This window comes from Sander vitreus, chromosome 11 (genome assembly GCF_031162955.1).
Source record: "Sander vitreus isolate 19-12246 chromosome 11, sanVit1, whole genome shotgun sequence".
Taxonomy (NCBI): domain Eukaryota; kingdom Metazoa; phylum Chordata; class Actinopteri; order Perciformes; family Percidae; genus Sander; species Sander vitreus.
The window spans coordinates 3,914,853-3,938,619 of NC_135865.1; the positions used below are offsets into that span (position 1 = coordinate 3,914,853).

General features: G+C 40.6%; 1 protein-coding gene across 1 annotated transcript; it reads left to right on the forward strand.

Moving 5' to 3' along the window:
• LOC144525990 (ly6/PLAUR domain-containing protein 1-like) lies at positions 1–22,331 on the forward strand. The gene is made up of 3 exons (XM_078263107.1): positions 1–49; positions 2,259–2,390; positions 20,892–22,331. Exons 1-3 carry the CDS (start codon positions 1–3, stop codon positions 21,131–21,133), a joined length of 423 nt encoding a protein of 140 aa, XP_078119233.1. The 3' UTR covers positions 21,134–22,331.
• The last annotated feature ends 1,436 nt before the right edge of the window (positions 22,332–23,767 follow it).

Consider the following 23,767-nt stretch of genomic DNA (forward strand, 5'->3'; position numbering starts at 1 on the left):
ATGCGGCTCTTCACCGTCTCTACTCTGCTCCTGGTTTTCTCCAGCTCAGGTATGGACACACAGCGTCTCTGTCTCAACACCTGCACGGGATTATAAACGCGACTTTTTAGGCACACTTTTTGACACCAAAACTCCCACACCCGTTTATTATTATTATTATTATTATTATTATTATTATTATTTTATTTTTTTTGGAGAAGGAGCGCGCGCAGCTTGGAGAGGTCCGCGCTGATCCGACGTTGTCTTTTCTTTAAAATTGAGATTAAGATTAAGATTTTTATCATTTTATATTATTCTACGTCATTATGATGAGGGAAAACCTTGACTAGGTAAAAGTATCGGTTGCCACACATTCACCATTGACACCAATGAGATATTGTAGTCTCAAAGTTCGCCGTGGCACGCGCTCATGTGCGTCTGGGACGATCCAGGTGAAGTTTAATGTAACTGCTGACCAAGGATGTAGAAAGCAGTCTTTACTGCACTTTAAACAGTGAAATGACTCCCTGAATGTCACCTCTTCTTCTCCTGTAATGTTCCGCAGTAATCAGAGAAAGGAGCAGCGCGTTTCTCTCTCTCCGTCAAGTCTGCTGATGGCTTGATTTAGTCTCGGCCAGTGCTGCTGATGTTAAAATACTCCATTAAGTGGTGGTGTACAAATTAGAATAGCCTATTTCATTCTGGAATGTGTTGGAGTGGATGTATAAAGTAAGATGGTAAATATTGTCAGTGGAATGCAACTAAGTACATTTAGGCCTACATGAGTTCTGAGGTGCTTATTCTTTAACTTCCACTTCTAAGTCTATAAAGTGGAACTATACATTGGGTGTATATCCTTGCTGGCATGTTTAAATCTGCAACAACATGTTACAGCAATCGTTCTCACTTCTGATGTATGAGCCTTGATATGGCCGTTGTAAGTGATAAGTCCCTCTTATTAAAGGTGGACTATTATCAGATGTGAAATATGTGAAAGCTGCTTGGACCTGGTCCTTAGGAACACAAATAATGACTGCTCTGTATATACTGTGCATGCTGTAATTTAACAATGCTAACAAGGGGGCTACATTTAAAACCCAAATATTTTAAATGCTGTAGTCAGAACAAAACGATGGGTCAGTGTATTGGTTCTTAAGGTGAATTCCTATTGGTTCATGGAAAACTGTTTACTATTCAGAATAAATTAGTGTTTTGAAGGACACCGAATGAAGTGAGTTCACTATAAATAAAATCAAATATCAACTATCAGAGCGAGACGTGTTGAAATATTGCAACAACACACTGCTAAAATAAATGTAGCGCCAGCAACTCAAATGCAGCTAAATAATTGAGCATGTATGTCACATCAATTTGAGATGGTCGGGTCTGCAAGAAACCCGAAGTCAGAATGTTTCCCCAAACTGGAAGTGAACTTCACTTAGAGATGAAACTCAATAATTCTTTATTCATGATATAAGAGGAAATAAATGGAGTGTGTAAAGGAAAAAAAAAAAAACGAGCAATGTGATGGTGGAGGCCATATAACCTGCTCAAAGTGATATCATGAAAAGAGAGAGATTTAATTAATAATTTACATCAGGGCCCCCCTAAACCAGTACTTCTCAAACTTTTAGATTAGATTAGAACAGGACTGTATATTTGACATTGTGACATTTTGACATGTAAGTGTTTTGAGTGTGTTGTCGTGTTTTGATAGAGACAGTGTATGAAGAGAACGTTTTTTTTCTTTTTGCATTTTGAAATGTAGAGTTGGTATTTAAAAATGTGTTTTTTTAGCAGAAAATGCACAATTTGGCTAATTGTGTGAGGTAGGTGGGTTGCTGTGTTAAGAGTTTTAAAAAAGTATCCTAATTAGCAATTGAAAAAAAACCTGTAAGAAACACTGCCCTAAACTGACACAAATCAGACCACGGGCCCCCACCATTTCATAAGATTTCGTCCCAGGCTCCCCCATCTGAAAGGATGTTTGCTTTTAGATGTTTAATTACAGAAAGGGGATGAAACCCATGACCAAAATAGACATACATGCTGTCATTGTGTTACTTATGGATGAAATTATATTGAAAAAAGAATTCCCCTTTTTGCTGGGGACAACCCTGGAACCCCTTCAAGGACCCCTAAGGCCACTTTGGGAACAACTGGATAATTTGACAGTGTGTGTGTGTGTGTGTGTGTGTGTGTGTGTGTGTGTGTGTGTGTGTGTGTGTGTGTGTGTGTGTGTGTGTGTGTGTGTGTGTGTGTGTGTGTGTGTTTTGCAGGGCTGGCTCTGCAGATCCAGTGCTACCAGTGTGAGGAGATGACACACGACTGCTCCACGCCAGAGTTCATCGTTAACTGCACGGTGAACGTGCAGGACATGTGCCAGAAGGAGGTTCTGGTCAAGGATGATGGTAAGCCACATCTCTTGTTCAAAGCTTGTTTCCTCCTCTCTGCTGTCATAAATGTGTTTCCATCTCTGCTGATTCTTGTGTCCGGATATCTCAGAGCAGAACTCAATTGGTGATATTTCAACCTTGGGATTTCAACCTTGAATCAAGGAACTCGATTCATAATCTGAAGAGTAGTGTTAGTTTAGTTTAGTTTTTTGGCATTAATTAACATACCTTAAAAGTGAAGCGATAGGAGTGATGTGTGTACGTGTGTGTGTGTGTGTGTGTGTGTGTGTGTGTGTGTGTATAGCTATTGAGTGTTGCTATTGAGTGCTATTGATAGCTATTGATAGCTATTGAGTGTAGCTATTGAGTGTTGCTCTTTCCAAATGCCACCTAGGTGTTCCTGAGCAGGATTAGTTTGTGTGTTGTGCAGCCACAGCCTCTGCGTGCACTGTGCTTTGTAGTGCTCAGACAAGTATATTTATTCTGAATCAATGGAAATTAGGGCTGCAACTAGCAATTATTTTCATATTCAGTGAATCTGTCGGTTATTTTCTCGATTATTGGATTAGATGTTTGGTCTCTAAAATGTCAGAAAATGGTGAAAAATGTGGATCAGTGTTTCCCAAAAAGCCCAAGATGACGTCCTCAGATGTCTTGTTTTGTCCACAACTCAAAGATATTCAGTTGACTGTCACAAAGGAGAGAAGAAACTAGAACAATATTCACTTTTTTTAAAACATTTTAATTCATTTTTCATTGCAAATACAATTTTCAACAAAGAGTTTGCTGTTTTTTTGTTGTTGCTGTGATGCGCCAATCGTTTTCTGAAATGTTCTCTTTTAAGTCCGCACTCCATGGCTCCAACCTAACTATTGCTGTTTCTTTAGAGCCAGATGCAAGCCAGTTATACATTGATGAAATCTATATTATATATAGGATGAGAGTGTAGGAATCCCGACTGATTGGTTTTGCATGGAAGAAATAAAGTTCCTCACTTGGAGATATTTAAAAAAAAAAATGTTTACTTGGATTGTCAGACATAAGAGAGATTAAAATATTCACATTTTAAGAAGCTGGAATTGTTTAAAATTTTTTCATGACAACTTATCGATTAATCGATTGTTCTTTGCAGCTCTAATGGAAATATTGTCATATTGTGTTTCTCAAAAAAGTATGTTTTGGAAGGAAACTGTTTGTATTGCCGGCATGTATCCTTGTGTCTTTGTGTTGAAGTATCCTCATGAACACAAATACAGCACAAAGAAGGAAAGCTTTCAGAAGCCAGCAGGCTCTCTGCTGTGAGCAGAAATCAAACTGATCTCAGGTCAGCAGGGACAGGCCCTTCAGTGCTCTGGAAGTATCATTATGGGATGAAAGTCTTAGCTGCAGGTCAGTATTTGAATTACAAGTCATGGATACAAACTATTCCATTTTCATCTGAGGAGAAAATCGATCAACTCTTGCTGTGCATGCGATGGCAACTGCTGTATGTCCTTGTCCCTGTGTGTGTTCAGGCCTTTCCAGAAACCTCAAATTCTGCTAATCTTATAGTAGAGTCCAGCTTTAAAAGCATTATGCAGCTATATGGGCATCAGTGTATATGTCGGCCAATAAGCAACTAAAGAAATTGCAATACAGTAATGTCCAAAATGGTTTTGATGGAATTTAGAAACAGTGTCGCCGTTACCAGGATGCAGCTGCCACTGAGGACATGAGGTCATGATGTTTCTTTTTTTTTTTTAAGATTATTTTTTGGGCATTTTAGGCCTTTATTTTGATAGGACAGCTAAAGACATGAAAGGGGAGAGAGGGTGAATGACATGCAGCAAAGGGCCGCAGGTCGGAGTCAAACCCAGGCCCGCTGCGTCAAGGAGTAAACCTCTATACATGGGCGCCTGCTCTACCGGCTGAGTTATCCGGGCACCCAAGTCATGTCCTTTTTTCTAAGTGAATTCTGGGATTTAAGTAACAGTGTGCACTTACGTTGTGTTCACACAGACCGCGTAATTCGTTTTGCGTCGTGTTACTCGCACAAGTTTGATCGCTCGAGTTAAAATATTTAAACACACGCGGATTCCAGAACGGCGCGAATTGTGCGCCTTCGCGTCGCGCCATTCGCATTGTTCATTTCGTCCACTGCAAATTCACGTCTATTCCGGTCCTTGCATTGACTTTGCATCTCATTACGCTGTGCAATTCGTAGGAAAGGGCTGCGGTGTGAACACACTGTGGTTATTTTACAGGCTGGTCCCTGCATGTTTAACCACAATATACTTAAAGCTGCACCAATCATGTTTTTCTACACATATATCCCATGATGATCCCTGCAGTTGCTTTCAGTTCTAAGGAGCATTTCAGCATCTTTCATTTAACTGTCTTGGTTTTTAAGGCCCACAGCTTTACTGTTTCGTGTCACTCTCACCTTGCTCATTAACCTCCTTTCCAGCAGCAGATAGCTGTTTTCAGAAGACAAAAAACACTTTCTCATACTGTCTGTCGAGAAAGTGTTTTTTGAACATCAAAGCATGTCAACATGTTCTAGTAGAAACCCAAAATGACCTTTAAAAGTCATAAATATGGATATCGGTATTGGCCTCAAAAATCCAGTATCAGTCAATACAGTCTTTACAATACAAGCGCAACCCACTGATCAGATAGTAGAATACTTCCATCTATTAGCTTTGGCTTGTTCGTCAGTGTCTTTTACCTTCATTAGCAAAGGACAATGTTAAACACGTGAAGCTATGAACATCTGTCCAGTCTGGCTGTGGGAAGTTAATTATCCCCCCATTGTGTTGGTTTGGTTCATGTTGTGCTTCAGTGCAATTGTCTGTGATATGTGGTGGGTTATGGAGTACAGAGAGGTAGTTTTGAATGCTTTACAAGGCCATAATGAAGTTATCCTCTTGGTCAAACACTCAGTACACATATGGTACAGTAATTACTTCGTTTTCAGAACCATTCAAATCTTTCAGTATTCAGGAAAATGACACCGAATATGTTTATGGACCTACAGCCACATACTCCAGATGTGGTCATACCTGAAAAGATATTTCTAAATCAGCCAATGGAAGAGATTGTGAGAGTTCCACTCAATTCTGCAGCACTTGTCTTTTATATTCATTCATTCACAGTATGTGAGTTTGTTTTGTGCACATTAGTCAACTTACTCAGTGAAGACGTATAACCTCTGTTCATGCAAGTTGGAATATATTTCCAAAATATAGAGCTACTTCATTTTCACACCCAGCGAAAATTGGGGGTCATTTTTCCTTCTCTGTCTACAGGTGCTGATGAGCAAAAGCAATAAGCTCCCGTCTTTGGAAATGTGGTTCCCAATCCAAAGGGCAGGCACACTGCATTACAGAGTTGACAGTTCTTTTAAAAGGAAAATTTCTGCATGAATGCTCATGTTCGTCCCTGCCTTTATCTCCCAGTGTTATCATTATTGCTACGCTGCATCAAGAGGGCTTAGAAATGCAACTGAACAAACCTTAACGCTATTTGAAATGCAATAGATACATTCACAATTGCACTGCCACCTCTGTGCAATGTGCTTAAGTATACGAATATAAATCAGTGAGGCTGTTTGAGTCTTCCTAAGGGTACTTGCCCTGTGATTGGGCTATTTTCTGTCAAAGATTAGACTGCCTGTATCTGGAAGGCATTATACAAACCAACTGCCCTTACAACCGAGCACTCCAGCTAAGAAAGAGGCCGGCTGGCAGAACTTCATGGTGAGAATCCTCTGTCAAACCACCATGAATAGAGAGACGCACAAACAATCATCAAAAATCAGATGATGGCTATTTTTCAGCTGGGCAGTTACTGCTGCTGTTACCTTGCTGAGGACTGTTCCTCTCACTGTAGAGGACAGATGATTGCCACGCGCCAGCAGGCCACCTTTCATTTAAATGCCCCTTTTTTAAAGGGGGAGTAAGATGTACTGTGATGAGGGGATATAAAATTGGCCACCCTTTATTTTCTCAGAGGCACTTTGGTGACTAAATTAATGTCATAACACACACAAACACACACCGAATCAATTATTTGTGCAACAAAGTTACTATATTTTAAAGTTGCACTAATCAATATTTCAATGTCAACAATAGATCAAATGACAGTGTGTAATGTAAAAAGGGTCACTTGTTTTGACGAGCCCACAGATAATTATTACCCTTTAACAGTGCAGTTCCTCTCAGCACCACAGAGAGTTGTTACTCCAATGTTTTGGTTTTTAGGCCCAAAAATTCCCTTTTTCAGCTTTGCAGCTCTCCCCAACCTCATTTCCAGCCTCAGCAGGCAGCTGTTTTCAGTGGAAAAAGCTATAATAAACCCACTGTACACTACCTGCTCAGCACCAAACAGCAGACAGACAAAGTTAACGACTAGCTGGGAACCAGATGAATCAGCGAGCTTATGTTTTATTTGCTCTGGTACAGTACACCTGGTCCCTCTCCTTTTCAAGTTTCCAGGCAACCAGGCCCTGGCCAGGCCAATCAGAACAGTTTATTTAATATGGGGCAGGTTTCAAACAATGACGACAATTTGCAATGCCTTCGTGCTTTATGCAAAATACTTGATGATGTCATTTTTGGCTCGTGCACCCTCATGCCCGAGACACTACGGCGAACATAAACCTAGCTTGGTAAAGAAAAGCGCCGATGAGGCATTTTTGAAAACAATCAAGTTGGCTGCAGCTGATGTGGAACTTTCTGTTGAAGTACTATATTCAAATTTGAATGGCAAAAACGGCAACACTCGTTCAAAGACAGATTGGTTCTATACCATCACAGCTCATCTCTGCACACTGTAGTCTGTTTACATTTGTCACTCAGCGCTGCGTTGCATGTGTCATTGCTCTAATTGGTTGTAGGTCTATCCAATCGCTTCCAGATGCATTAAGTCTCAGGCCGTTGATAACACCACTTGGAAATCAAACAGCTGAACTAAGAGGTTCCAGTCTTGCATTTGCGATTTGGTCTGTCATGTCAACATTTAGCAGCAAGATATGTTTTCTCAGGGGGTGGAGACCATAAAATTTGTCAGGTGGCCAGAAGTATGACTTCTAATGAATGCTAATGTTGCTAAATTTGCTAATGTTGTCATGGTGAAGTCTTGTTCTTCTTAACTAGCTACTCGCTAACTTTATCTGTTGTTTGGTGCTGGGCAGGTAGTGCACATTTGGTTCATCAGTGCATTCTTGCTAAAAATAGGAAAACAACATTGTTAGAAGTGGCGTTTGTGGGCCAAAAAACAATGAACCAAAAGATGCCTTAAAGCTACATAGAACTGAGGTGGACTGCAGAGTTATTAATGTTTTTAAGAGTGCAGTGGTGCTGTTGCCGCCTTTGGTCTGAAAGGCCCATTGGGGGTTATTTCTCTGTAGGTTTGACAGTGGGAGCAACACCTTTAAAGGTGCTGTAGGTATGATTGCGAAGATCTAGGACTTAGCCAAAAAATTTGAACATCGACAACTTCTCAGTCCCTCCCCCATTTCTGCTAAAGCTCAAAACGGTCTCCTAAGCCCCTCCCCCCACAAGGGAGAATGAATGTGTGTGCATGAGCAGTGATTGACACGCAGTTAGACACCCCCCCTGGCCCTGATTGGTGCATCTGAACAGGGAGCTGTGGATTTTTGCAAATCTCACTACAGGCTGTAGGTGGAGCCAGAGGAGCTGGATTTATTTTTAAATGACCTGCTTCATGTAGTTCTACTGGAACATAGGGTCAGTTTCAGCAAATATGACAGAAAGTTAGTTTTAGAAGGCTTACCTACTGCACCTTTAACATTAGGCTACAACGCCACTTGATTGATTGTTCATATGAAAAATATGGATAAGTGTAGCTTAAAGCAAAGATAGAAGTTTCTTTAGATCTGTAATATCTGTTTAGCACCAATTACATCAACATGATGAGATTGAGCTAGCTCTGATGTTGCTGTGACAGCAGCAACATCCTAACAAGCACTAGCTCAGAAGATAAAAGAAAGCAAATGAAATCGTACAGTTAGTTAGGTTGACAAATAACTCGAGAGTAGAACTCTACCTCCTTGAGCATCAAGACTAATGCTAATGATGATAATGGACAGAACCAACTGCTGGCTCCCAAAAAGTGCCTTAAATGTTTAATGTCATACAGATGAATATGTCCCAGTTGCTGTGTGTCACTGCAGTGTGCCTTAGTCTCCCCCCCCCCATGGTTTGTCTTCTCAATGAAAATCTACACAGGGCAGGGCAAATAAGCGTAATGATTCCCAGCGGATTGCTCTGAAAGTCAAACAATAGTGGTTGAGAGCAGCATGTTTTGCAGGTGATGCTGATGAAAGTTGATCAATAGCATCTAATTATATAGTTTTTTGTTGTGAAGTCTTCTCTTAAAATAGTTAACTAAAGAAAGTGAAGTGATTTCACCACCTGAAACTTCTGCATCTCATCTCTAAATAGGTTGTTGGGGCATCTGGGCTGTTTGAGATGTCTGAAATCAAGAAGGAAAACCAAATCGTTTGATGGCTTTCATGAGAATATGAAGTATTTAGATGATCAGGACGTCTAAGATGATGTCAGGAGGGACGTTCCAGCCTTCCTACAGTGAGAGGTGATGAGGTTTCGTAATGACCCTGTCAATCATGTGATTCTGGAAATCCGTCTGGGTTGGCGTCGTCAAGTGTGCTCATAGCCTCAGGCAGCATGGCACAGTATCACTCCTTAGAATGTCCCAGATCCATCTTTCGGACTTGTAAATATGGTAACAGCAGGCTGATGCACAGTGACAAGATGATCAAATAACAACCGGTGACTTCGTCCCAGCTAGTGCGACACCGACTGAGTAGAAAGCAGGATGGAGACAAGCGGCGACTGCACTTGTCTCCTCCTGATTTCATGCCTTATCTAAATTAGCTTTTGCAATTCGCAAAACTTAATTTATTTTATCGGGAAAAAGGAAATGAAAATGTGGTTAGTCACAGTAGTTTACATTCATTTGGTTAAATAGAGGGACTGGGCATGGCTGCGGAAGTTTGTCTGATTGTGTGATTTAGAGGGCTTTAAAAATGTAAATGAGTGTTTCAGGAGTGTTGGCTATGTATGCTCACGGTTTTTTCAAACATCATAGGTTAAAGTGTGCAATTAATTCAGAGCTGAAAAGCTTTCCTTCATGAACGTCTTGTGAAAGTTTGTTTGTCTGTTGCACCCAAAACCACACTCAGCAGTGATGTCACAGTATCCTGACCATCACATCACTGCAGTGACGTGAGGACTTCGACCACTTGAGGTCAGACAAAATTTAGATCGAAACTCAGTTTCTGAAAATGACAGCATTTTTAGCCATGCTAGCAGCATTGTTCTAGGAATGGCAATGTCTGTCTGCAGGTCTGTTGGTCTGTCAGTCCACCACTTTGGTCCAGACCAACTATTTGGGATTGACATGAAATGTTGATTGTTGTTGGATGTTCTTGTTTTGTAGAGGATGAGTTTTACTGACTCTGGGGGATCTCCTGTCTTCTTCAGCACCACCATGAGGTTGACATTTGTGGATTTAAGTGAAATATCTCAACTGTTGGATGGATTGCCATGAAATGTGGTACACACATTCATGTTCCCCTCAGAATGAATTGTAATGACTTTTGTGATCCCTTACATTTTCCTCTAGTGTCATCATCAGGCCAACATTTTATATGTTCAATACTTTGGTTCATGACCAAATACCAATAAAACTAATGACACTCCCATCAGCCTCAGCTGTAGCCTACTTTTAGTGCTAATTATTGTATGTTAGCATGCTAACACGCTACACTACAATGGTCCATCCATCCATCCATCCATCGTCATCCGCTTATCCGGGGTCGGGTCGCGGGGGTAGCAGCTCCAGCAGGGGACCCCAAACTTCCCTTTCCCGGGCCACATTAACCAGCTCCGACTGGGGGATCCCGAGGCGTTCCCAGGCCAGGTTAGAGATATAATCCCTCCACCTAGTCCTGGGTCTCCCCCGAGGCCTCCTCCCAGCTGGACGTGCCTGGAACACCTCCCTAGGGAGGCGCCCAGGGGGCATCCTTACCAGATGCCCGAACCACCTCAACTGGCTCCTTTCGACGCAAAGGAGCAGCGGCTCTACTCCGAGCTCCTCACGGATAACTGAGCTTCTCACCCTATCTCTAAGGGAGACGCCAGCTACCCTCCTGAGGAAACCCATTTCGGCCGCTTGTACCCTGGATCTTGTTCTTTCGGTCATGACCCAGCCTTCATGACCATAGGTGAGGGTAGGAACAAAAACTGACCGATAGATTGAGAGCTTTGCCTTCTGGCTCAGCTCTCTTTTCGTCACAACGGTGCGATAAATTGAATGTAATACCGCACCTGCTGTGCCGATTCTCCGACCAATCTCCCGCTCCATTGTCCCCTCACTCGCGAACAAGACCCCAAGGTACTTGAACTCCTTCACTTGGGGTAAGGACTCATTCCCTACCTGGAGAAGGCACTCCATCGGTTTCCTGCTGAGAACCATGGCCTCCGATTTAGAGGTGCTGATCCTCATCCCAGCCGCTTCACACTCGGCTGCGAACCGATCCAGTGAGTGCTGAAGGTCACAGGCCGATGATGCCATCAGGACCACATCATCTGCAAAAAGCAGCGATGAGATCCCCAGCCCACCGAACTGCAACCCCTCTCCACCCCGACTACGCCTCGATATCCTGTCCATAAATACTACAAACAGGATTGGTGACAAAGCGCAGCCCTGCACAATGGTGAAAATGGTAAATATTACACCTGCTAAACATCAGCATGTTAGCACTGTCATTGTGATCATTTTAGCACGCTGATGTTAGCATCTAGCTCAAAGCACAGTGTAGTATAAGCACCCAATGGAGTTACAGACATGTCTTTTGAATAAAGGTTACCTTGCACGGCAGCTGGATTCTTGTAATATCATGAGATCTTGCTAGAATCGCGGGATCACAAGATCACACAAACATCCATCTTGTCAGACTTCAAGTAGTCTGGCTCACGAATGTACATTGCTGTGATAGAGTCTCTCATGTGCCGGATGTCCCTTCACTCTCGCTATCTCCACTATCAGGGCTTAGACCCACCCAGGACAGTTGTTGGTTTAAAGCTTTAGTACTGTAACTTTTTTATATTAATGAACATCCATACATTCAAGCCATTGCCAGTTGAGTCGATACAAAGCTAATTAAGACTTACAGCTCCACAAAACTCTCTCTGTATTTCTCAGTATGGCTGTGTTCAGAAAATGGTGTCATCCGCGAGTGCGTGCAGAAGCTTGAGTGAAGATAATTACCTCTTCTGAAGAGTCCATCATGTTTTTTTTGATCCTCCGTGGCCTCCTTGGCTACTAGCAACTGCGTGGAAGAGAGGGGAGGGGGGGTGCGCGATCACGGAAGGCTTTTATCATGTGGATACGCCGACAGTTTTGTTGTCATTACTTAGAACAGACAGAAACTACACACAATAGCTTTAAACAGAGTGTTTAATCACCTATCCCAGGCGGAACCACCTTGGTCCACACCAATCAGTGTCCTGTGAGGAGCTACTGGCAGCTACGGCAGGATTAAGGTGTCTTGACAGTGCTGACCTTTGAGAGAACAAAGAGCCAGATGTATTTTAATGCCGTACATGATTCAATGCCTTTTAGGTTTTCCTCTGTTTCCCCTGATTGGGTTGGTGTAACATAATTGTGCTGCAGTTTTGGCTAGAACTGTCTTGAAAAAGAGCTTTAGATCTTTTAGAAGAGAACATCTTGGTTACATAAAGGTGATACAAGAAATTACAAGTAAAGGCATTCACAAGCGCTCAGGACTTTTATTTCTTGATGTAAATCAGGCTTTTATCACCAAAAATACCTGCTATCAATTTTATTATCCCAATTGACCATTTATCTGAATGACATCTTTATGTTGGCTCATATAACAACTGCCATCTGATTTCACTGCTTAGACAAGTTTGATTTAGATGGATAATAAAGCCCACCGAGCAGACTGATAGACAGTCTAACCTACTTTAGGTGATGCACCACCCACCATCCAAGAAACAGATTTTGTCTTTGAGTCAAGGGCAGCCCAGTCAGTGTTTAAAACAATGCTTTCTTTAATAGCAACATACAAAAAAATTGTGTTGAAAATTGAAGTTTTCTACTGCCATTTATGGCATTAACTTATATAACTATTAGGAACCAAAAGCCTGTCTTGACACTATTCTGTGCCTTCTCTCAAAACCACAGATGTACAACCAGGGTCAGAGATTGTTTGGTTTATTTGGTTAAAATCTCATTTAGAAGAGCAATCAAAGGTTCCCCAGACTCTCGGACATATTTGACTGCTCACTCTTCCCTGTGCAGCCGACCATGCTGATTCTCATTAGACTAAAGTTCTCTCAGCGCTCCAAAGTTGATAAGAAATCTCACCCTTCTCCCCATAAATTAACTTAACAGCACAATTTAGAATGAAGTGCTGAATCTTCAAATTCCCATGCACACATTAAATGAAATCCCCCCTAAGCGCTTCAAATGTTATAAAGTGAGTGTTTTCCTGTTGTGCTGACTGAGATTCATTTTGGTGACATTATCTCAACAAATGTGGCAAGTCACTGCATTTATTGTCCATGCTCATAATTAATACATATGGAATATAATCACCATATACCAGAGTGATGTTTGTGTGTATTTGTCCTGAATTTCAGTTAGAACACTTCTCCTGGCAATGCATAATGTCAGTAGCCTGACAAGCCAGACCCACATCCAGATGTTGGGTCTGGGAACTCACCATTGGCAGGGCTCAATCTGAGGGGCGGGATAAACGGTTGTCTTTCCATTTCCCTCTGCACTCATAGCCAACCAGAGCAACGCTGGTTGATAGATTAAACTTTTGCCGTATCCGGTCGGCAAAACTCCGAACACATCTTCCTTTTTTAAGAATGACTTCTGTGCCGTTCTTTGTTCTTTTCTCAAAGAAAAGCTTAACTCCAAGTCTTCCAGAGTCGCGGCCAAAGCCGATTCCAAAGGCCGCTGTTCTCCAGCAGCAGCAGCCATCTTCTTTGTTTTGAAGTAGCAGGGAATTCACACGGAACTGTCGCAACTCTGCCGTCCTTATGTTAAGCCCGCCCACCGACTCTATACACGATGTGATTGGCCTGACCAGAATTTGTTTTTTCCAGCTCGCAAGCCAACGGAGAGTTGCAAGACTGACCCTGGCTGCAAATTACATTTGCTGCCACTAGGGTGCGTCTAGATTTCTAGGCTATAATGTCAGGGTCATCAAAATCAAATATTAGACCATTAACAACATCATGAATAATTAGGATGTTAGACTAATAGATTATAGATAGTAATATACTTTTTTCTCTTCAACTTTTCCATTAGTAAGGATGTTAGAAAAACCTGCAACAACCGAAATAAATATGTTGTGCTGTTGTATCAGAGCACAGAAGGAGCTCCGCTGGAGTTTTGCCATAGAGTGGTTCAATAACAGCTCCTCCTCCTCCTCACAGTTTTAGCATTGTGTTCAAAGTGCTGCACTGTCTTGACACATTTATCTGCCTGGGCAGCTGCACTCTATTTGTGGATGTGCTGTAAAAAGTAATATTTCACTCTGGTGGTACATTGTTATCTGCAGTGGGCACCATTTGGAGGAGTTCTTGAGTAGAAAGTAGTCACTGAAAATTATATTGTTACATACACCTAGGGAAGCAGCCAATGATAATATTCAACATTTTCCTCATGTAACAGTTTGTATATCTTACGAGAAGTTATACAAAATTGTTCGTGCTTAATCCTAGGAATCGAGGAGGAGGCCGGGGGGCAGGGGGAGCACTGCCCCCCCCTGGTGGCTGAAACTGGGAAATTGCACCGTTTAAAAAATGAGTGGAATAATTACGTCTGGCATGACCAGATCTTTTATCAATATTTTAAATAACACAAAACAAACGCTCGTATAGGCCTTGCTGGATACACCGTGACCCTTTTTGTGGATCTACTGATCGCTGTGGATTACTTTTTTTACGTGTCATTGGATTACCGCAAAATACGGATCTTTTTTCTCAACGTGTCTTAACGTTTTATGGTGAGTTTGGAGAGGCATCTCAACAGACTGTAGGTCGAACACTGATTGTTCACTGTTACATTTTAGTTGAATTTAAGTGTCGGGGCATTCTGCCACCGTCTGTCTATTGCGTTCCAAGACAGCCGTGCTGTGATTGGATTTCATAAGGGCGGATTGTTAAATTGTTAAAATCTGCTTTAAAAATAAACATATATGTTTATTTAGCATGGTTGTTTTGTCCATATGTGCTCGTGCTTTTTTTTTTTGCCCCCCCTGGCTCGAATGTCAAACTCCGCCTATGATCAGCCCCTGCAGCACAGAACCTGTTTAGGCAACAAAACTACTTGGTTAGATTTAGGAAAAGATTATGGTTTGGGTTAAAGTAGTTAAGTATTAATAGTATTTGTTTTCGAGCTTACGTATGTGGCGTTAGTTAAGTACATTAACAAACACAGGGAAAGACATTACCAAGTTTTCTTTTTAAGTTTGAATTACAAATTAATGAAAAAAATAAGATTTTCCTTTTTAATTTTTAATTTAATTATTTTTTTTATTATGTATTTACAACACTATCCGTATATGAAAGCTGTTACAAGCACCTGCACAGCCATGGAACTCAATCACAGGCGATTCAATTGTTTCTGTGGAAAGCAGGACACAGAACAGGACTACCAACGTATTTTTAATCTTGTGAATATGGCGGGCCAGCTTGCGATTGAAATGGCGAAAAAAAACTAACTATGTAAATGTAATTTATACCTGTGTCACTACGTACCACCATATTGTAGTCAGATAGTGAGAAAAAACAAGTCAGTAAATATTATCCGGCGACAATTTACCAGGGAGAAGAAGAGTCATCTCCGGTCAGTGCATAACGGCTGCGTATGATTTGAGACAACACTACCTCGTCAAAATATACGCACTACACAAGTGAGTACATGTGTACACAGTGTACTACATGTAAGTGTACATGTACTCACGGAACTATCCAAATTGAGACACACCTTACATTTTGAAAGAAAATAAACTGTGCTCACTAATGCTGAAAATTGCAGATGCAAACACTGTAAACAGGTTAGAATGTCTTCAAATAATAATATAAATATTGTCGGTATGTAGGGTTGGGTACCGTTTGGATTTTTACGATTCCGATGCCGAACCGGTACTTTTAAAACGATTCAGATTCCTAAACCGATTCTTGAAAAACTGAAAAAGTGTAACATGTTTACTAGTGATCACGTGCAGTGAATGGTTAATATGCTTTTACGTCCGTGTTGGTGAGCCCAGAGAGAAAATATGCCATTTTAAAAGCAGCCTACATTCACGGTAGCTAGCTAACGGTAGACTACAGAGAAAGTGTGATAGTTTTACGTCCGTTTCGGAGCGACAGAGGGAAAATATTTCATTCGACACATTAAGTGGAACCGAAATGAGGAACCGAAATTTGTGTTCTAATCCGGTCCGATTCCTACCAGTTGCGTAGGAACCGGTTCCATAGTGGAACCAGGTTTCAGTACCCAACCCTACGCGTGATCCTTTAAGAGCTAGCGCCACCGCTACAATTCGAGATACAAAGTAAGTAAGTAAGTTTATTTATATAGCACTTATCACAAACAGAGTCAAAAAGTGCTTCACAGGCTAAATAAATAAAAATCAATAATCATTAAAAGCACAATAAATCACAATAAATCTTAGTAAAACACAAAAGCAGAAATACAAAGTAATACAGTCAATGTGGCTAAATGAACGCCTGACTGAAAAGACGTGTCTTTAGCTGCTTTTTAAAGATTTTCAACAGCTGCAGCTGTTCTTAAAACGTGGTAAAGCGTTCCACAGTCTAGGAGCGATTGTTTTAAAAGCTCTGTCACTTTTGGTTTTCAGCTTAGAATGAGGAACAGCCAGTAAGTCCTGATCTGAGGACCTCAAATATCTGCTGCCAACATAAGGGTGCAGCACATCACTAATGATAAAGCCGTTGCCTGGACCATTTATGGCTCTGTATGGGATCACAAGAATCTTGAACTGGAGCCTGAATTTAACCGGTAGCCGGTGCAAAAAGAAGCCAGGATAGGAGTAATATGAACATGACCTCCCTGATCTTGTCAGCAGCCTAGCAGCAGCATTCTGGACCAATTGTAAACGATCTACAGAAGTAAAAAGCGAAATTACAGTAATCCAAACGTGAAGAAACAAAGGCATGTATAATTATTTCTAACTCACACACTGAGTTTTGCAATGTTTCAATGTTATACACAGTGGGAGTCAGGAGTTATTCTCCAGGCTTTGTGAGAAGAAGGGCCATTTCCTTCCAGAACTTTGCAACATTTCACACTGTTTCCATCGGATTACTCAACACCTTCTGGGACCTCCACTGATATTTGCAGTATGTAAGACATGGTAAGATGCACAATTTAAATGAGCATGCAGTACTTCTGGTGTTACCATGCCTGTTATCTGTTGTACTCGGGTGGAGAAAGGAATGATGCATTACAAAGGGTCATTGGAAGTTCATGTGCTAGTATCTGAATTTCTTTGAAATAAAATGTCAGCCAAATGTTACCGTCTCCCTCCACTAATCAACATCTTGTTCCAACAAGCTTTTCAAGTAAATCAATGCTTTATAGTGCAGAATGAATGAATGAATGAATACATTATATATATATATATATATATATATATATATATATATATATATATATATATATATATATATATATATTATATTCTGCCAACTGGAATGGTCACAGCTGAGGGTCTCTTTAATTCCCTGGCTCCCTAACTAAAGCTCATTGTGATGGGGATTATTGCTGGTGGAGATACTTTTCTGAGAGGGATGCTTTTCAGAGGAGCTTTAAAAAATTGAATCCAGTCACTGGAAATGACTCTAAATAGACTTTTATTTGTGCACAGATTTACTGTAAATAGGAGCGAGCTCGGTTGGTGTCAAAAGGGAAAACTTTGAATATCAAAATAATTCAGAAAAACTCAGCCTCAAGGTTTTGGATCTCTTCGTGGGCACAGATGGGTGCACAATAGATGATTATACTTAAGGTTCACAAATCAACGTGTAGGTATCAAATGAGAAACTAACTGATCATTAATGAATAGCTAGGGAGTTGCTGAATAACTCTAAATGAAGGATAATATAAAAGATAGACAGACTGCGAATGCAAATGAATCTAGCCAGCAGTAACTATGGGGAGCCATTCTCAGTCCAGATAATGAACACCTGAGGCCAAACGTTTGTATTTTAAGACATAAAAGCTAATTACTAAAAACTGCACAATGTTAGGAATGAGCATTGCTGTGGGATAAACCGGATGTTGTGGTGTAGCTCCCACTGGGCCAAGAAGTCTGCTTCTGTGTGGAACAGACTTGGATTAGTATTATTATTATTATTATTGGAGTTTAGGATATCTCATGTTGCATGTTTACATCTGGTATTAAAATGGCCTGCCCTCTGTGGCTGTATTTCGGCAAATATATATCTGTCATGTGTTTTTTCTAGTGCTTACACAGTATGTGCATTGTAGCTCAGTTGCATGCAGATGATATATTATTCCAGCCTGACCACTTCTGTATCTGCTTTTGAAGGTCTGACGTCATTGTGGAAAAAACTTGACATTTTATAATTCAAAGCATTAATTGCAACTTTACACATTAGGTTCTGGCTGATTAGACCTCTGCTGTAAGGTTGAGCACTGCTGTGTGTTTTCGACATACTATAATTTGACTTTTTTCATACTATTCTATGACTTTGTAATGTTTTTTTTATAGACATTTAATGCTATTACAGTTTTCAACTTGAACTCTTTTGTCACACACTGGCTTAGTGGTTCACACTGCTGCAAACAGGCCAGCAGTCACTGTAGACTTGGACCCAGGTTTGATACCCAGTCCAAGCTGGATCTTACCATGACTTTTTTAACATACTATACTATGACTTTGTTCGACATACTACACTTTGACTTTTTAAAGGCTTTTGTCGACATAATATACTATGACTTTGTTATCACTTTCGTCAACGTACTATACTATGACAATTTCGACATACTATACTATGACTTCATTGCTTTTTTCGACATACTATACTTCAACTTTTTACGACATACCATACTATGATTTTTTATTGGCTTTTTTGGACATACTATGCTATGACTGTTTTCAACACAAATTCTTTGGTGGCACAGTGGCTCAGTGGTTGGCAATGCTCCAACAGGCAACCAGCAAGTAGTCACTGCAGACTCTAGCCCAGGTTTCATGATGTTTTTTTCAACATACTATGACTTTTTTCAACATACTACACTATATACTTACATATACTATATACTTTTTTATCACTTTTTTCAACATGCTACACTATGACTTGTTTGACATACTATAGCATGACTTTATCACTTACTATGACTTTTTAAAGCCTTTTTTTCGACATACTATGCTATTACCATTTTAAACATAAATTATTTTGTAGCATGCTGGCTCAGTGGTTTGTACTGCTGCAAACAGGCAACCAGCAAATAATCACTGCAGACATGGACACAGGTCCAATACCCACTTCAAGCTGGCCCTTTTCATGACCTTTTTTTTCGACATAAAATACTATGACTTTTTAGTGGCTTTTTCGACATACTATACTATGACTTTGTTATCACTTTTTTGGACATACTATTCTATGACTTCGTTATTACTTTTTTGGACATACTAAACTATGACAATTTTCGACATACTATACTTTGACTTTTTACAACATACCATATTATGACTTTTTAAAGGCTTTTTTTGACATACTATGCTATTACTGTTTTCAACATAAAAAATGTTGTGGCGTGCTGGCTGGTTTGTACTGCTGCAAACAGGCAACCAGCAAATAATCACTGCAGACTTGGTCTCAGGTTTGATACTCACTCCAAGTTGGCCTTTTTCATGACACTCTTTTTCGACATACAATACTTTGACTTTGTTATCACTTTTTTCGACATAAAAACCTCTAAGATTTTTTAATAACTATTATTCAACATACTATACTATGACTTTTTTCGACATACTACACTTTGACTTTGTCTGATTTCGACATGCTTTACTATGACTTTTTTATCACTTTTTTGACGTCCTATACTACGTCTTTTATCATTTTTTTCAACATACTACGACATTAAATTACTTTTTTTGACATGCTTTAATATGGCTTTTATCACTTTTTTTGACATAGTTATGACTTTTCGGCATGCTATACGATGACTTTTCTTCTCTTTTTTTAAACTAAAATATTCCACTTCTGTTACATTACATTATTGGTATTATTCAACATTCTCAATACTTCACCTTCTTCTTACACAATTATGCTAGCAATCCAGTTTAGCTTTAGTAATTTAGCTTTTCGACATTCACAAGCATTTTCTGCAGGAAAAGCCATTTTCTAGTCATATCTGTGCTTTCTGTGTGTCAGCTGTGAAAAATGCTTGTTTTCTTAAATTTGAGCAGCCATTTTTAGGTGCCTTGTGGGAGCTGTAGTCCAGATCAAAAGTCACTGTTGAATTTTCCCCACCTTTTCCAGCTAGTGGCACACTACTCATTTAAAACTGTTTTCCTTGTTAAATTGCTAACAACCTGGATATGATGCATAATGCATTTTTTTTTCTTCATTTAAACCTATGAATACATATTGTGTGCAAGACATAACACAGCAGAGGAAAACACTTAAATGTCCAATGTTTTGATGGCTCAATGGTAAAGAAACCCTCAACCCTGCTACGTGTGCAGCTGACGCCTCGGTATTTTAGGTTAGCAGTTCTGCTGCTGGTTGATTGACTCCTGGCTTCTTTACACATACTACCTCATTATTTCCTGCAATTTCTTAGTTTCTCTGGCTTGTATGTGTAACCATCCAATGCCAATTTCGGCTAGACTATTTAGTTCTGCTTCAGCCTGTCTTTGAAGGCAAATTCAATTGACCTTCACCTCACCATTCAGAAGTCTGAGGTTCACAGTCCACGCTAAAACTAACTGCTGAAAATAACTCGCTCCATTGGGCTAAGTGTTATCTATAAAGTTCCTATGGATACATATAGACACAGTGAGAAGAGAAGTCACACCCACTGAGAGGACCAGTTAAAAAGCAAGAAGGGCTGTCTTTTTTCCTTATTCATGGCCTAATTATACACAACACTGTGACAAGTGTATGCAAATATTGTAGAGGCACAGAGGAAAGTTAAGTGTTACGATCGCAAAAGGAGCATTAGCCCAATTATACAGAGATGTTTCCCTTTTAAGTTGGGTTCCCCTTGATGAAAGAATATATTTTACTTAACCTTAATTACATGCCTCCATCTCACTGTTTCTGCCTTTGTTTCCTATTTCTCTATCTCAAACACACACACACACACACACACACACACACACACACACACACACTAACTAATCCTCTCATTACAAGCCTAATGCATCCATTTCTGTCTTTATTTCAGGGATACACTACCGCAAGTCCTGCGCCTCGTCAGGAGCCTGTCTTATTGCTTCTTCTGGTTACCAGCAGTTCTGCACCGGCAAGCTCAACTCTGTTTGCATCACGTGCTGTAACACACCGCTGTGTAACGGACCGCGGCAGAAGAAACGTCCCCAACCGTCAGCCGCCGTTGCCCTGCCCACGCCCCAGCTCCTTGTGTTTTCTCTCTACATCCTCGTCCTACTGTCCTCCACCCTGTGCTGACACATCTTCACACGCTGAGTAAAGATGTGTATTGAGAGTGGAGACAACACAAACTAGAACTGTATTGCCTGAGACAGAGAAGAAAACATACTGTGAAATGTATGTTCTTTGATGCGTGTGGTACAGTATTTGTTCTCTTTTTGTTGCAGCTTGCCTCCAAAGGTCAAATTGGGACATTTTATCATCATGTGCCACAAATATGATCATGGTGCAGCTGCAAGGGCAGCTGGGTAAGGTGAGGTGGAGGACAGTGCCGTGGATGGAACAGCTTCTGGCTGTTTTGTTGGGCAGCGGGTGGCTCATTCGCATCTGTCTTTGTTTACTTACACTACAAGGTTAAAAACGACATATTGCAAGAAAGATACTAAGTTTAGATTCATCATTCATTTTCTGAGCCTTAGGAAAAGCTCTCACGGATATATATCTGATTTATGATGATGTATTCTAAATCAATACGTTCCCTGGAACAATCACCAATTTTGCTGTAGGCCTATTGACGAACTGAAAAAGACAATGCATGATATGTATGACAATGATACTGTTGTTTGATTCTGGAAAGAAAAATGCAGTCAGGATAAAAAGGTATTGGATGAAGAAAAACATATGCTAGTCATTATATTAAAGCCACATACAGCCCTTAAGCCCCTCACAGATACGTCTTATCAGTGGAGGCCATAAAAACTTCTGTTTTTTTCCTGAAACTTTCCTCCACTGTAACAACCATTGCTGTCTGCACACAAATAATGTACATAAAGCTAGCACGTTGAAATACACAAACCTTTTTCAAACTACTTACCACATACCCACTGCATCTCTAACGGCTGAAATTAGAGCAGTTTGCATTGTTGTGGAGCAGCAGTAGTGCAGTGAGTGTGTGGTACGATGACGGGCATCTAGACATCTACCCTAACTCCTGATGGACTCTTTTTAGAAAGAGCTCTGAAGTAATCCTTGAACATATGCTAGTTCCCTCCAATTGGGGAATATGTTGTATGGTAAGGCATCCGTATGCATACCTTAACAGAGATTCTTTCAAAGCCAAATATATTATAACAAGACTTAATGTGATGTGCTATTTAAGAAGTTGGTGATGTCAATCAAAATGTAATATTCAGTTGCTTTGCAGAAGGTGCCCTGAACATTTAAGGTGCCCTGTGGAGTTTTGTGTGTGTGTGTGTGTGTGTGTGTGTGTGTGTGTGTGTGTGTGTGTGTGTGTGTCTCTTCAAGGTCTAACTAACATTTGGAGATTTTTGAGACCTACATTGCTAACATCTATGTCTATACCAGCTAACTGTCCTCCTCTGCCCCATCTTTGCTAATGCATTGCTAAGTTTCTGGCTTTAGTGCCACCAGCTGGCAGTGAGTGGAACAGCATGAAGCCGCAGGACATCACATACAGTAGCTTGCATGTCATGGATGTACGGTATTAAAGTGGCCATTTTATGCTCATTTTCAGGTTCATAATTGTAATTTGAGAATGTATCAGAATAGGTTTACATCATTTAATTTTCAAAAAACACCATATTTTTGTTGTACTGCCCATTGCTGCAGCTCCTCTTTTCACCCTGTGTTCAGGTCTCTGTTTTAGCTACAGAGTGAGACCTCTCAACTTCTGTAACATCTTTGTTGGCAGTCGCACATGCGCAGTAGCTAGGTAAGCTCACAATTGCTAGCTAGCTGTTTCTCCAACTTCGGCCTGTACAAGGCAGGATTAGCCGGGAGACTTCTTCTAAACGAGGGCACACTTCCAACTTTGTGTGGAATAGTGTACTTTATGTAAGTAGTTCTATACAATTTATTTTGTAGATTAAGGTGAATTTGTGTGTTTTGTTGCAGTATTTTGCCATTGAGAACGAGCTAGCATGCTAACGGTTAGCCCCCTAGCACCCTCGTCTCGGCTAGTGACGTAGAAAGCTGTGCAGATTTTGAACAGCTCACTGACTGACTGACTGACTGAAGGCAGGACACATTCAGAAACCCGTATCTCACTCAAAACAGCATGGATGGGTTTTTTTCCAAGTGTATTGTATGTGTGTGGATGCACCAGACACACAAAATAACACCCCAAATCCCAGAAAAAGTGTTTTTTTTCATAATATGGGCACTTCAAGGGAACTGAAAACCAAATTGTTCTAAGATGGCCCCCAGGTTCATATTAAAGTATGTTTATCTTATTACATGCCTTGTTGAATACCTGATTCTGATTTGTCAATCCCGGCATTTTACGGTGTGCTATTTCTATATAACAGACCGTTGCTAAGTATATCAGACCGATGCCATGGACCGAGTTCTGTTCATACACTCTGGCGGACCATTTTTAAATTAATAAAATCATTTTTTAAATCAATATTTGTGCTCATGCCGCTGAACAGCGGATCACAAAGGCAGAGGGAGGGTGGAGGAAATGGGGATCACTAACAGCGCTAATGGCAACAGTGCAAACCGAGCCTTAGTTAGCTCACTCACCAGGGAGACCTGGCTTCCGCTGGAGAGCCGTGCTCATCAGCGATAAAGTTTGTCCTGACCGGGAAGCAGGCATTATCAGCTGGTAACCTCTGTACGAGTAGTCGTGCGTAATAAACTGTGTAATAAGCGTGATAATGTAGAGCCCTTCAGGCTGATTCAAGACCCCTC